The sequence below is a fragment of the Podarcis pityusensis genome (assembly GCF_964106645.2).
Source record: "Podarcis pityusensis genome assembly, chromosome: 9".
NCBI classification, from domain to species: Eukaryota; Metazoa; Chordata; class Lepidosauria; order Squamata; family Lacertidae; genus Podarcis; species Podarcis pityusensis.
The window spans coordinates 53533943-53549784 of record NC_138034.1 but is presented as its reverse complement, the minus strand read 5'-3'; the positions used below and the strand labels follow the sequence as shown (position 1 = coordinate 53549784).

The 15842-nt window shown below is 42.5% G+C and overlaps 1 protein-coding gene across 1 annotated transcript in view; it reads right to left on the bottom strand.

Annotated features, from left to right (window-relative positions):
* The window catches only part of COL25A1 (collagen type XXV alpha 1 chain), a 315978-nt gene that overhangs the window by 122748 nt on the left and 177388 nt on the right, over positions 1–15842 (bottom strand). The window contains exons 8-9 of the mRNA XM_081020440.1: positions 2697–2723; positions 2511–2537 (exon numbers count right to left, since the gene is read on the bottom strand). Of these exons, the coding sequence (XP_080876566.1) occupies positions 2511–2537; positions 2697–2723 (54 nt within the window). The remainder of the gene's footprint in view (positions 1–2510; positions 2538–2696; positions 2724–15842) is intronic.

Genomic DNA, 15842 nt, shown 5'->3' with positions numbered 1-15842 from the left:
TCATGTGCTTTCCCTCCACACCATACACATTTGAATAGAATGATTTTTTTTAAAAAAACGACTGAGAGCAGACCCATTACTGGAATTTGAGAGCTAATTAAAGTTATTCACGCATCAAAAAGAGGCTTTAGCTATATTTTCATACACTGTGGGGATTGAACCTTAGTGACAGACAGCAGCAATAGCAAGTCTCTGAAAAGGAGAGGAATGCCTTAGTAATAGTTTTCAATGGTATAAAACAATTAGGCTTCTGAGCATAATCACAACCTGCTGTCTGTCTCTTCTTTTCTCTTATGTTTCATAACTTGGTTCAAAGTTAACATGAATTTGTTTTCTCCTAGTAATACTGTGTGTGCCTTTGTAAAAGTACAAAACAGCCATAATACTATTTTGAAGAGCCATAAAGGTTTCCAAAGAGTAGTTTCCCTCACCAGAGTTTTCTAGCTACGAGCACAGCAAGAATGTGGCCCGTTTCTCCTGCACCTGGCAGGAAAGGAGGATGAAGGCAGGGGAAAAAATGATCAGGGTATCTATCCAAGCATCCCATCATAACTACCAGAATGGCAGAGAAACTTCTGGCAACCTACATCATGTGAAACAAGGCCAAGGCTTAGAAATCACCATCACATGGAATAGCCACGCCCTAGTCATTTTCTGACTTTCTTTAGCATGCAACTGAAGTGCAGCATTAAAACGTTAGCTAATAATGATTGAAATTCTGTACAGAAAATAAATGCAGACCTGAGAAAATAGCAATACTTAGTGTATTCCCAAGGCCAGTGTCTCTTCACATGCGGATAAATGAGATGGCAAGGAAGTGGTACAAACCTATCACCCAAGAGTGGTGAATGGACTGGATCACTTCAGATGACTGGTTTCCCACCAGGGCTGTTTGCCAGGATGAAAGAGCACTTGCCCAAGTGCTGTTTGGTGGAGACCTCTCCTGCAGTAGTGGGTTTCCCTGGTTGCAGGCTTCCCTGGCACAGGTGGGAGGGAATGGACCATTTTACATTTCTCACAATGCCCTGGAGTGCCCAGTGTAGCCTTGCTCCGGATCCTTGGGAGAAATGAAAAATAGCAGCTTCCCAGGTCCAACTACCTTGTATAGGCACCCTAGTAACAGTGGGCTTTGCCAGGATTCTGGGGCCTGGTCTGATCTTGCTAACCCCCCCCCCCCAATAAATAAAGACTAGCACAGCAGGAAAGAGGAGTCTATCCTAGTTCTTTGCAGGAGGCACTGGTTTTTAGGGAGTACTAAAAAAATAAATCCTGCCAACCTAGCAGTTCGAAAGCGCGTCAAAGTACAAGTAGATAAATAGGTACCACTCCAGCGGGAAGGTAGACGGCGTTTCCATGTGCTGCTGTGGTTCACCAGAAGCAGCTTAGTCATGCTGGCCACATGACCCGGAAGCTGTATGCCAGCTCCCTCAGCCAATAAAGCGAGATGAGCGCCGCAACCCCAGACTGGACCTAATGGTCAGGGGTCCCTTTACCTTTACCTAAAAAAAGAAATCATCCATTGTTGGGTCCTGCTAAGGCCCAGTTCCCAGTAGAGGCTCTATCACTTACAACAGAGGACTGGTCCTGCTATTCCTCTTCCTTCTTGCTCTTGCTGCCTCTTTACCTGCCTCTGGAAGTGTGTCAGCAGCAGCAAAAGCATGGAGAGCGAACAATGGCTTCCATGTGCCCTCTCCTTCTGGGCAATGGTGAAAACTGAGTCAAGAGGGAGAGGACAACTGAATGACCATTGCTTACAGTGCTAAGAAGCCAGATAAAGAAGCCAGAGGGGGGCCCAAGCCCCCCTCCCTCAAAAGTCTTTGGAGCCAGCACTGTAATGGCTGTTGGGAAAGCTAGCTTCTTGCTGTTTTGACAATTGTTTCCCAGTACCAGCTGGTGTTTATTCTATTTTTACTACGGTGCACAGATGTAAAGAGAAACAACTGGCGCTCTCAACATGACAGAATTTTCTTCTTTGTTTCTCTGTTTCAGGTCTAAAACAAACAAACCCAATCCTTTGAATACAGTGTTCCTGATATATTATGTTCTAGATGTGTGGAACAAATTGCTATTTCAAAAGGGCAAGTACTAAGGACATGCATGCTTCCTGCTCATAGAATTCTAATTTGTTAAAATCCACCTGCTGTTGCTTTATTAGAAGCTCATGCAGATCTGACACAAACAGGTGGAAGCTGGAAGGTTTGTTTAGTGAAACTGCTTCTTCTTTTTTAAGCATATCACAACCACTCTGAAATATATTGCCACCTAACAGCAGAAATTCCAAATTTTAGTGAGTAGTAATGTGCAGCATGAACTAATTCTAGTCAAATGTTTCTTATATAGTTCGTGAAATCATTCTTGGCTATTGCCTTCCTGGAGATCTACAACATGCAGGGGTAAAAGCAGCTGAAAAGCGAAATGAGCTTTGACACTCTGTTCAGTTTAGTTTTGCACTAAGGACTAATTGCCTAGTCAGGGAAGGGGAAGTGTAACATTTTTGTTAATATGCTTACCCGAGGGCCCTGATCACCTTGATCTCCCTGCAAAGTGGAAAGATGAGATGATAGTTTTAACACAGCATCTGTGTGCTAGCCCAGCTCTCTTAAATAATCTCACATCATACTGCTTCAATAGCCACCAGTTAACACCAGGAGGGCTTCCACTTATTGTGTTAGTGGCAACAGCATGCTGAGACTCACCTTCTCGCCTTTTGGACCAGGTGGGCCCTGAAAGAAACAGGAAAATATATTCATTAACAAATGATAGGTGGTCACGGTGAGCCAAAAATGTCTGGTTCTCACATGAATCAGGTGCCTTTAGACTGCAGGAGTGAGGGACAAGCAGTGGGGAGTGAATGTTCTTCCATATAACAAGGTATTTGCTACCTGAGGTGAAGGACAAGATGGCGCCCTGCAAAATTACTTGTACAGAAGCCAACTAGACTTGTAGTTTGATGATGATGATAATAATAATAATAATAATAATAATAATAATAATAATAATAATATCCCACCCTTCCTCCCAAAGGAGCCTAGGGTAGCAAACACACGTGAGGAAGCAATGAAAACATATAATAACATCTTTGAAACATCTTAAAAGCAATTCCAATACAGATGCAGACTTGGAAAGAACTCTACTTGAAAGCCTTGTTGGAAGAGAGAAGTCTTCAATAAGCACAAACAGACAACACAGCTGGCCCCCATCTACTATTTAATGGGAGCGAATGCTGAACACCAAGGCCTGATTACTATACTGTATGGACCTCCTGATAGGATGGTATTTGCAGGAGGCCCTCACCTTCAGGGTGCTGTGATTGATTAGGTATACAGTATATGTTGAATTTTGCTTCAACACTGGTGATGGGACGACATCCTCTGCTACACCTGAGGTAAGCAGGCACAGATAGTTTGAATGGCACACACAGCTCTGTACTCCAGCATGTCACTACCACTCTGTGCCCCCAGAACCTGCTGCTTCCCTCTGTCTAATGGTAGGACCGGCCCTGAGCCCTGCAGATTGAAAATTATCTTGTTGTGAAGGCTAGAGCCCAGGCACAGGCTTAGTGCCTCAACCATTGTTTGCAAAAACATGCCAGATTGGCCCAGAAAGTTGCATGCATAAACTAACAGGCTTATCATACAAAACAGGACAGCATGAAGGCAGAGCCTTCCAAAAATTGAATCTGCCCCCCCCCCAATGTGATTCCTCAGGGTGTTAGGTATGCCATAAGCAAGATGAAAGAGGAGGAACTAGATGCACCATAGTTGCATCATAATTAAACCCAATGTCAGATAGCGCAGTGGGCTTCAACCTATGCTCACTTTGCACACACGATCGCAACCTTACATGGGTGGGAAATAAATAAGTAAATAACGGGAGAGGGGGGGCGCCATTCCCTGCTCTCTATTTATTTCTTTATTTCCCACCCATGCCCCCAGCAGGTGTTCCTTGCTTACTTTGCTCTGGGAAGGCCACAGGAGCGCCCAGTAAGCAGCCGTCTGCCTTGTGGAGGGACTGGTTCTGGGGGTTCTTGACTTTGCATGATTTTTCCTTTGCACATGGACTCCTAGAGTTGAACCCTCACATATGTGGCAGACCAACTGTGCTAATAAATTAATATTTTAAGCTTCGTCTTAAGGTGCATATCCTTAGCCATTTTAAAGGCCAATTCAGTGATTATTTTACTGCTGAAGTATCTTTAAGACAGGGTAAGCCATCCTTGAATTGCTCCCAACATTTTACAAACACTGAACAAAGAGATGAAAAGGAATAATAATACAGTAGAACAGAATAGCAGAATAGCAATGTACACCTTCTGAGTGATTTTATTAACTTCATTGTGACTATTCATCTTCCCTAATCTCTGTGCTCAGTGGCATGTGTGCATTTGGACCATAAACTGCCTTGGCAAACATACCTAATGGAGATTTGGTTTTATGAATTTGCCATAAAAGCTGACAATTTGCCTTCAGTGTAGCAAAGGAACTTTTCATTCTGAAATACTCCCTTTGTGTACAAAGAAGTCTTATTAAATGAGATGGCATGGTGCAACACAGTGAGCAAAGATATTCTCTTTCATCCTGACAATCTTGGATGCTATTCCCCTTTAGAGCATATCATTTTAACTGTACTTGACAAGCAAAATGGTAATGTTGTTGTTTGATACTTCTTGGATGCAGCCCATTTGCCCCAATTTTTCAGAGTTTATACTGTTGCACTTTTCCAGTAAACAGAAACCAAAGTCCAGGTCTTCAGTTCTCGACTCTGGCTTTCCATATTGATTTTACATTACACAGCCTTTGCCAACCTGGTTCCCTCCAGATGTTTTAGACTACAACTCACATCAACCTCAGCTGGAACAGTTCAGGTCCTATCCATAGGCCCTGTTCATGTGAACACAGTGGATGTTGTGGAGGGGGAATCCGTCCAATGCAAGATGGTCATGTAAACCTCAGCACTATGTGCTAAGGGCAGTAGTGATCAGGATCTAATACTTCTTCTTTCTTTCTTTTTTTGAATGTTTGATATAAAAATCAAAAAACATGTTCACAGTATAAATAACCCACCACTTTTTTATTAGGTTGCTAGGTAAGATGCCCACCTACTATTCATAATCGATAGATTCCCTGAACAGGATTTACTCAGAAATTTGTCACCCTACAGGTAGCTATGCAATAGCAAATTATGATTTCTCTGTTTTATAAGTAAGAGATGTTCCAGATAATCCATTAATATTGTGCAAACATAAAACAGGTTTTTAAAGAGCCAGCAAAAGGACTTGAGGCAAATATTTTTTAACAATAGCTAAGGTAACTTTATTTCTGTTAACATTCATGCATGTTAAAATACTTTGCCCTTCCATCTTGTTCAGTAACAGGGTATACAATATTGTTTACACTGTGTTATTTCCATGAGCTATGCTTTTATTTTACTCAAAGGAGTACCTTAAATGTAAAACTCACATCCTCTGCCTTAAACATTCTGGCTGCAATCCAGCGATTCTCATGTGCAGAAGTGGTTTGTGTTCATACTTTTGCATGCAAGGATCTGTTCCACAGAACATATGGCCATTTTATCTGTGGCAGCACTGATCACCTGTTGAGAGGAGAGAATGGAATGAAAGTGCCTGGATTCAGTTCCCCCCTCGCTCAAACAGGTGATCAGCTGTGTGTGTGATGCAGGAACACTATGTATGCATCTATGCCCCATTAGAGCATCTTTTAACATGTGCAAGATACAATCCAGAGGTAGTTCTCACAGTGTGTTGTCCATGTTCCTATGGAGTGATAAAATACAATCCTCTTCTGCTGAGATAAATAGTTCACAACTAACTAGAATGTGAACTGGTCCTATTCTTACTACTTCCAGAAATAATTCCTAACATACTGCTATGTACCACCCCAATATCTGAGCAGTGAGAGACTCTAGGAGTGGAGACTGTGGTGTCTGTAGGATATATGGTTTTAGTCACACCTATATACCACTTGACTTGCCGATCAGAAGGTCGGCGGTTCGAATCCCCATGACGGGGTGAGCTCCCATTGTTCGGTCCCTGTTCCTGCCAACCTAGCAGTTTGAAAGAACGTCAAAGTGCAAATAGATAAATAGGTACTGCTCTGGCAGGAAGGTAAACAGTGTTTCCGTGTGCTGCTCTGGTTCGCCAGAAGCAGCTTAGTCATGCTGGCCACATGACCCTGAAGCTGTCTGCGGACAAATGCCGGCTCCCTTGGCCAGTAAAGCAAGATGAGCGCCACAACCCCAGAGTCGTCCGCGACTGGACTTAACTGTCAGGGGTCCCTTTACCTTTACCTTTACCTATATACAACCTGAGCATATGGTGGAAGTGCTCAAAGTATCAAAAGATTTTGCTTCTCCCTTACATTTCCAGAGAAGTTCCCAAGTCACAGCCTGGGATCCAGCACAGAGCAAAACATGTCTCCAGCTTCCAGCTGACCCACAGCTGAGTACAATTTGCACGAGCAGCCTCCATCCATGCCCCCCCCCACATTCCCCCTTCTACCCAATATTCTCAGGCCTTTCCTGAAGGTCCACCAGCTATGTCTGTTCAACTGGCTCTGAAGGATGCTTAGCCTAAGTTGCAAATGAACCACAAACTAGGCCAGAAGCATTACAGACCAACTCAGAAATGTTATAGAGCCGCTAACAAATAACCATAAATTGGGTAGTATTTGAGACACAGAGTAGTCTCAAAGAAGTTAATGAACATGACTATCTTAGGTCCATTCATTTCAATAGGCTTACTCTGAGTAAAATTTAGGTTTTTTCCAATGGTGTGATGTCAGAGCTGTCCAAGTTATGTCAATCAAGTAGATCAGATTCAGGTTTCTTAAATCTAGTCATCAGCCAAACATTTAATAGGGTAATATAAATTAAATTTCCCTAGCAGATGACAACATGCCCCCTTGAAAATTGTTGTTCCTCCTTTAACAAATGTTAAAATGAAATGAATGTATGCAAATCTTAATAAAATTATATAACATATAAATACCGTATTTTTCGCTCTATAACACGCACCCGACCATAACACGCACGTAGTTTTTAGAGGAGGAAAACAAGAAAAAAAATATTCTAAACGAAACAGTGGATGTATGATTTTTGTGGTTCATGCTGTGGCCACAGACATGTGATCTGACAGTGAGTTTGGAGTAGCCCAATGCAAAAATCCTGAGGATCCATGTGGATCCATGCTTTGTAACCACGTTTTTGCACCACTGCGGACCCAGGCAACAGTGGGTGCCTGATTTTTTTGGTGCAAGATGTAGCCATGGACATGCTATGTGATCTGATGGTGAATTTGGGGTGACCCAGTGCAAAAATCCTAAGGATCCATGTGGATCCGTGCTTTGTAACCACGTTTTAAGTGGGGAGGGAAGGAAAAGCACTCAAGGGACAAGGAGCACGCGTGGGGTGGGTGGAGAAGGATGCTGCTAATAATGAAGAAGAGGGGTATAAGGGGAGAAGGCTCCTCTCCTCTCCCGCTTTGCTCCTTTAAAGCAAGCAGGCTCTGCTTTTCTCCCTCCTGCCCGCTCATCCCTGGCTTAGCGGGGAACCAACTGGAACCAACTGGACAGAAGTAAGCGGCTCCTCTCCTCTCCCGCTTTGCTCCTTTAAAGAAGCAGGCTCTCTGTCCCTCTCTCTCCCCACTCAGCGGCTCTTCTCCCGCTTTGCTGTTTCAAAGCGAGTCACGGAGGAGGGAAAGAAGGGGAACCATGGATCCTCTGCTCACGACTGCAGCAGATCCCCCCCGCCACCCGTAGGCATTCCTTCCATAACACGCACAGACATTTCCCCTTACTTTCTAGGAGGAAAAAAGTGAGTATTATGGTGCAAAAAATATGGTACTTAATGTGTGAAATTTCCCTGACAAGACACAACATTCTCACTTTTTCTCCTCAGCATTTTCTCCTCCTATCAGTTACTACAGATAGAAAATGTGCAGTCTTCACTGTTGCATATTTACCCTGTCCACCCAGTAAATAAATTACAGATGCATGGTCAGACCTCTCCACATCTCTCACCAAAATTTGTCCCAAGTAATGTTTTCTCGGAACAGACAACAATCAATATATAATCACATGTATGAGGTCTTCAACTCAGTTTAAACCACAAGAACAGGTACGTTCAGAATATGGGATATTTCTGAACCTTTCTTAAGACAGCTGAGAGCATCAGATTTAACTGGGCTTTAGTAAAAGCTATCATGTCTCTCTGTTTCTGCAAATTCTTAAAATAACAAGGTAGTACAACAGGAATGTAAGGGAAATTCTCACACAATGGTGCTATTTTAGAAACTGATACAGTTGCTCTGTCCAAGGGATATATCAGACAATATCTTTTCAAAAGCTTTTGGTAAAAGCTATCTCAGAACTTCATTCAGAAAAGCCTGAACTAAGAGATGAAACAAACCCCTTCCAAGAGTGTTCATTTCCTCAAAGGCTACTCTAAGAGGGCAGCAAGGCTTACTAAATATCATTTTTAGTCAAATGCCACTATTTGTATTGTTGTTATGATCAACATAGCTCTACATAAATCAGTGGGACAAGTAACAACCATGATTGTGTGACTTCATTCTGAATAACGTCCTAAGGGTGTAAATTCTCAGAGATCCACACCTGGAGCCCATGTAGAAGTTGAGGAATAAGTTTGCGATTGTACAGTTCCAATGCTAGTACATCCCTCGTTCTATAGAAATGTAAAACAAAAACAAAACTCTATTCTGTTTTTGCCACTTCCTGCTTTTTAAGATGTTGTGTCCAGCTTCCTATCTGCAAAAAATGTACTTGATATATCCACTCCATTTAACTTCCAGATATGTTTGCAAGATCCTTTCTGAGAAACAACCTCTTTGGTCTTGATTGATTGATTGATTGATTGATTGATTGCAAGATTGTAATTACTGAAGGATGAAAGGTATCATAAACTAGGGGTGGGGAATTTATTCTGATTATTTTACCCCTTGCAGGCTAAATATGATGTGTGAGAGGGGTCAGGAGATAATCGTCAGGACTTCCAAGCACCATACAGGGATTGCAAGGAACCCTGCACAGTGCTTTGAAGTGCCACTTATAAGCAGTTTTGAAGTCACCATCTATCAGGTGGTAGAGACTTCTAGTCTGACTTCTGGAGGGATTAGCTGTGCAACTGAGTTCCCCGTGGAGAACTGAGTCATGTAGCTGATCCAGCCACATCTCTACCTGCTTCACATCTGACATTAGGTGTGGGGCAGGTGGGTGTGAGGAAAACCACTTCATGGCCAAATTGAGACTTGTGGCAAGCCAGATTTGGCCCGCAGGCCAGAGGTTCCCATTCCTGTCATAAACCAAATCTGAGTTGAAGACATCAGTACTGTGGCACCTCCATATAGAATCATATAATTGTAGAGTTGGAAGGGACCCTAAGGGTCATCTAGTCAACCTCCTGCAATGCAGGAATCTCAGCTAAAGCATCCATGACAGATAGCCATCCAACTTTTGTTTAAAAGCCTCCAAGGAAGGAGAGTCCACAACCTCCCAAGAGAGGTTTGAAATATGTTTTATCACCTATTTTGGTGATAAAAAATACTGAGTAGCTGAGCAACTGAGTCTGAACCCTGCATAGTGGGCATCTCACTAGAAGACAACATCATAGTGGACTTGTTTTTTTTAATATGGAAAACAGTTTAACCTGGTTAGAAACAAAAACTAGTAGAATCATGAGTTTTAATTCCATCACACTTTGGCTCACAAAAAAGTAGCCATCTTGCCATAACAATTTGGTTTCACGGTCCAAGTTTATTGTGGTCCCACAAACACTTATCAGCAGAGAAATGTGCTGAATCATGAGAAGGGATACAGAAAGTCTTGGGAGTGGAATGACCTCATTGTTGTGCTTCTTAGAATATTATTTTCTCTGTTGTCTGTTATGAGAGCTCTGAAACTTAAGTGGTGTGGTTTTGACTTTATTGAATTTGGCTATGTTTTAAGAAAAGCATTAGACTAGAAGCTACAGAATGCCAAGGATTAAAACTGCAAATGCTCTTAAAAGTTCACGGTGGTTCTGCAGCAAAGCTTCCATTTCTCTCTCTCAGTACTGCTTCCTCTACTTCCACTTGAGTAACTCTAAGAGCATAAGAACAGCCTGCTGGATCATGCCAATGACCCATCCAGCCCAGCATCCTTGTTCTCACAATGGCCAGCCAGATGTCTGCGGGAGACCAGCAAGCTGGATGTCAACACAAGAGTACCCTCCTTTCCTGTGGTTTCCAGCAACTAATATTCAGAAGCATTGCTGCCTCCAACTGTGGAGGTAGAACATAGCCATCATGGCTAGGAGCCATTGACAAACCTCTCCTCCATCAATTTGTCAAATCAAATTTTAAAACCATCTAAGTTGGTGGCCATCACTGCCCCCTGTGAAGTTTCAAAAGAGTCTTCAATGGAGTTGCTTTATACTGAGTCAGACCCACTGGTCTATCTAGCTCAGTATCGTCTACACAGACAGCAGCTCTCCAGGGTTTCAGGCAGGATATATTCTCAGCCTTAATTGGGGGACTGAACCTGGGACCTTCTGCCTACAAAACAGATGTTCTGCCACTGAGCTATGGTCCTCCCTCAGACATCTCAGCAACCAGCAATCAATAGGTGGCCAGCTAAGAACCACCCAGTGGACCACAATCTTCATTTAGTCACTGTTTTAGGTTGATAGCTAAATGTCAATGTGATATTGGGTTGTGTGTGAATAAAAGAAGCTTGTTTACAAGTTAATACCTCACCAAGTCTTTGACAGGCCCAGTTACTTGACCCTGTGGAAGGGGTTAACTCATTTGGTTGCTTCCTGCCATTATACAAACCACTTGTTCACTTAATCTTAAACATATATACCTATTTCCCTTTGTCAGATACTGGAAAGTATGCTGATAGGATTCAATAGAAGGAGGAAGTTCAGTTGACTAGGGTATAGTATTATTGTTAATATATATTCATGGCAGTCACCAGAAATGACTGCATTGAAATTCAGGAAGCAGAACAATAAATCAACCAGCCACAAAGCTGTATGAGAGAGAAAGAGAGAGAGAATGAACCCCACACATACAACCAGTCTGAAAGGAATAAAACGTCTGCCTTAGAATTTATAATAGAAGAAGTTGAGACTATGTAAAAAAAATTTTTTTTATCAAAGTACTCTGTCCCACCTTTCCACAGAAGACCAGTGTTTATTACAATGTCAAACTCTGCTAAGCTTGGAAAGTGAGCAACAGCTATAAACGGATTTATAACTTCACACCTTTCATTCTGCACTGAAGATTAAAGGGACCATGAAGCGAAGTGGGGGGAAATGGGCAGGGGGGAGAGTGAACCAAATAGAGGCTGCCGAATTTCTCAGTCAGCCCCACTTATCAGGTCACAGCCATGGAAAAAGATTGCTTCCCTTTTTTTTAAGGGTATCCTTGTGATGATATCTTTATTACTGAGCATTTTCTTCAATAGGTATGAATGTTTGACTGAGCAGCGTTGAGGGACTCTGTTGGGCACGGGAAGCTTGATGCTAATCACAAGACTCAACCATATGGAAGCAATTAAAGCAGCCCAGAACTGGAAGGAAAATAGGAGCAGAGAAGAGGAGGAGGCGGCTTAAAAAGACGACTGATCAAGTCAAATGGAATTTAAGGCTTTTAAGATTGCCGGGATGAGGGAAGAATGCGCCTTTCCTAACACAATGCAAAATTAAACATAGGAAAACAGCACCTCCTGCAAGTGGAAGCAATTAAATCCTTTGTGAGAGCTTAACGTTTTCTTTACCCTCACATGCTTTCACTTACTCACTTTAGGTAAGCTGAAGTTCACAAAAGAATATTTAATTATTTTAGCCTAAATTTGAAAAGCTGAGCTTTCATGTCACCAATTCTCTGGTTCCCATCCCAGTGGTGCAAGGAGATTCGACTTCGGATCTGATGATCGACATCAGTTCTGTTTAGACTGTTTAGTTCTGTTAGAGGGCCTTCTCGGTAGTGGTGCCCTCCCTGTGGAACGCCCTCCCACCAGATGTCAAAGAGAACAACAACTACCAGACTTTTAGAAGACATCTGAAGGCAGCCCTGTTTAGGGAAGCTTTTAATGTTTGATGTATCACAGTATTTTAATATTCTTTTGGAAGCCGCCCAGAGTGGCTGGGGAAACCCAGCCAGATGGGCGGGGTATAAATAATAAATTATTATTATTATTATTATTATTATTATTATTATTATTATTATTGACTGTCATGAGCCCTTCAGTGCTCTTGAAATCAGGCTTAGGTTGGCAGGTTCTGATTCAGGAGGAAGAGAAGGGAGGACTGCATTGTAGGAACCTGGGTTGGAGTGAGGGAATCTCCCCTCCTCCCTGACTTCAGCTGCCTTGGAGGAGGGAGCAGGGGTGCTGACTCTGCCCCCTGCACTTCCTGCAAAGCAGAGTTGCTCATTGGAGGCTGGGAGGGCTTTCAACAGATTAAGATGCAAGGCTGAGCAAGAGGCAGTTGAGGCTGAACAGGAGTATCATTGCCTAGAACCAGATGCCACCTTTGCAGACCCACCCACCTTGACAAAGCACATGCATACAACCTCCACATTCCCACAAGGCAGGAGTGTCTAGCAACTGAGTGGGCCATGAAAATCTTTAAATTCTCAGTAGGGTGGTCAGGAAACTTCTTGTTGCATCTTTGTCGCTTCTGGCCAGTTCTGAACTTCTCTCCCTGCTCCTGAATTCTTGAATTGTGACTCCAGAGGTCTTTGTCAGCTGTCGCACCTGTACCAGCACTTGCCTGAATAAAAATCTCTTTCTTACTTTCAGGAGCCCCCGTCTGCGTGGTTTGGGTGGGAGCCAGGACACAGATGCTGGAATAATGTTTCAACTACAAGGGAGTTTACAATTGTGTAAATGCAAAACAGGGTCCTCCAGTGTTAAATACAATTCCCGGCTTCAAATTCACAGCACAGAGGCAAGGTTCGAGCAGAGTATAAAATATATTGTCCCTTCTTCTACTGTCAGGGATTGGCTAGGTGATGAGGAGTGGTGAGAGGCAGCAGTCAGAGAATCCCCAAGGGAAACCTCAGAGGAGGAAGGCTCAGAGTCCGGAGACTAGTGGTGGGACAAAGGGGAGAGATCAGAAGGAGAAAGGGGGGGGGTACCAGATGAGGCAGAGGCAACAGGGTTTAGTGAGCAGAAAGAACCTGTGCTAGGGAGCAATTCAGACTCCGAAGCAGAAGCAGAGGAGACGGGACAATACAGGAAGAAGAATACAGGGAGCCTGCCTCTCCTAATGTGACAAGCTCCCCTCTACCCTTGTCTCTAAGGACACAAAGAGTGATGGATAGAGCAGAACAGAGATTAGAGATGCCCATATGCAGTTTGAAACTGCTTGGGAAACAACCCCCAGAGAATGAGCCTTAGAGGGATTGAAGGTGGGAACCTGCCATCATTCTTGGCAACTGATAGGGGCAAGACTTACTGGGAAGTCAGCTTCTTGCTTACTGGCCTGCGCCTGACTCCTGCCCTGACACCTACACCCATGTGTCATTTCTAGATGAAGCTTCTTGTATCTACCAACTGTGCACCAAACAAAGGCACATACAACACATTCGGGTAGGGTTGCCATATTTCAAAAAGTAAAAATGCCACAAAAAAGGGTAGACGGCATTCCCAGTGACTTCCCAACAGCTATGGAACTGCTCCATGTCAAAGGTCTATTGTGCCTTTGTATTTGACCTCTAACTTTTAGGAACTTGGTTGAGAAGCTTCCATCTGCATCCCCTAATGGCACCCAGCAGCTCATGATTCTTAGGCACTCACGAGTAATTGTTAGCCCTAAGGGAAGGTGAAGGAAACCCGAGGAAGGATAAGATGCTCCCATTGGGATCCATGGAAGGACTTTGGGGTCGAACATGCTGGCTGTGATGCAACCTGACTCAAAGGAAGCCTGGCGGGGAAGGAAGAGCTGTACTAGCAGCTGGGGGAAATCCCATATGGGTGCACTTTGCATGCAGGATTGCTCCCAAAGAGCTTGGACATCAGTGACATTTTAACTGCTTTAATCAGATGTTAACTCGATTATCTTATATTTCTGTTTTCAAAAGAATTTACCTTTACATACTCCAAAGTTTTAAGGTAGAAGAGATTAAGGTTGTTATAAAACAACCAATAAACTATATAATAAACTATATTACTTTTCCACACACACACACACACACACACCCTCTTATCTTTGTAAAGTTGGGGAAATAATATGAAATAAAGCATTAGATCAAACAACAGATAAATAAGGTGCTCACTTGCAACCAGCTTTCCATTTTTGCTAGAGAAACCAGTTCTGAGGTGACAAGGGGATATATATTGTGGCTTGCATATGGAGGATGAAGATGGAATTATTGGCTGGAAAAGGCTAAAGTAAAATGGGTGTATGTTAATAGAAATATGGCATTTCAATTAATGTCTTGGATGAAGGAGCTGATGGTATCAATATTGAACTGGAAGATAGTTCATAGGAGAAATTGCAAAAGCTTTCGAGGTTAGGATACAAGTTGAAAAATGGCACTGGTAAAATGGGAATACTGAATATTACATGTTAGAAAGGAGAAGAAAGCGAATACACATCTAAGGATCTAAGAATGATAACACTGGCAAATCTCAAGTTGAACCTTGTTCAAGGCCCCCAAAAAGAGAGGGGGGAGGGAGGGGAAGGGAGTGTTCATGTGTGATTTGTAATTTTTGAATTAATAACCATAACATAATATGATTAACAAAAGAGATTTTAGTGTCATACAACTGAACATTAGTTAGGTCTCAGCTAGAAATCTATGTCCACGTACAAACTGGAGAACGTAATTGTTCATCAAGCAGGGACAATGTATTAAAGTTAACTATACAAATATTTGGATTGCATAACTTTATTCACAAGGTAATTAAGAAACTTTAAAAAAGAAGATGGAATGAACCTTTGATTAGAAAATCTAAGGATGAGTACAAATTCACTGTTTTTTCATAGTAATGGCTGTGGGTTGCCTCCATGTACAGCCCCTCACGCAGGTGTAAGCTTGCTGTGTTGTAAGTTCATGAGATCCAGTACAATATATGGATCGCATGAAGATACAATGCAGCCACTGAGCCAGCCTCTCAGTTTTTCCTCATATGCAAAATGTTAAGAGCTGAACATGGATAGTAAAACTCGAAGTAGAGTTGAAAGAAGAGTACCATACAGCATGATAATTGCTCCCTTCTCCATTGTGGGATCCTTTTGCATTACCAGACTGAAATATTACTGTCCCTCTATCTGCTATCAATGTTTCTCTGCACAAATGTTTTCCAGGTTTCTTTCCACAGTTTTTAATTTTAAGATTCTGTGCAATTTTCCAGATGTATTTATTGATTGCTTTTTCCAAAGCTGAACCCTTATTATTTCCTGCCTATACTGAGACATAAGCCCTTGTTATTTTAAATATCTCATTGTTCTCGCTGATTTTAGGATAAGCTCCTGGTGACTAGGTTCTGTTTATTCAACATCTACAAGTCAGATCATGAGGAACCTTTATTAAAAAAAAGTTTGCACTGAAGGCTCTCCTCTTTCAGTGCCCATGCTGAAAGTAGTGGTGGTTGGTGGGTTCCTGAGAAAACCCTGAATTGTGAGAATAAATTATCAGAATGTTTTGCTGCTGCTTGGGTGATCCCAGCCAACCAGGAATCACACAATGAACAGGATGACAACACTGTAGATAGGATGGCAAAGACACTACAAAGCCAACCAGATTGGACTAGACACTACCAAGCATAAATAATTCAGAGACAATTGAGAACGAGGGCAATGCTTTTTGGACAGGT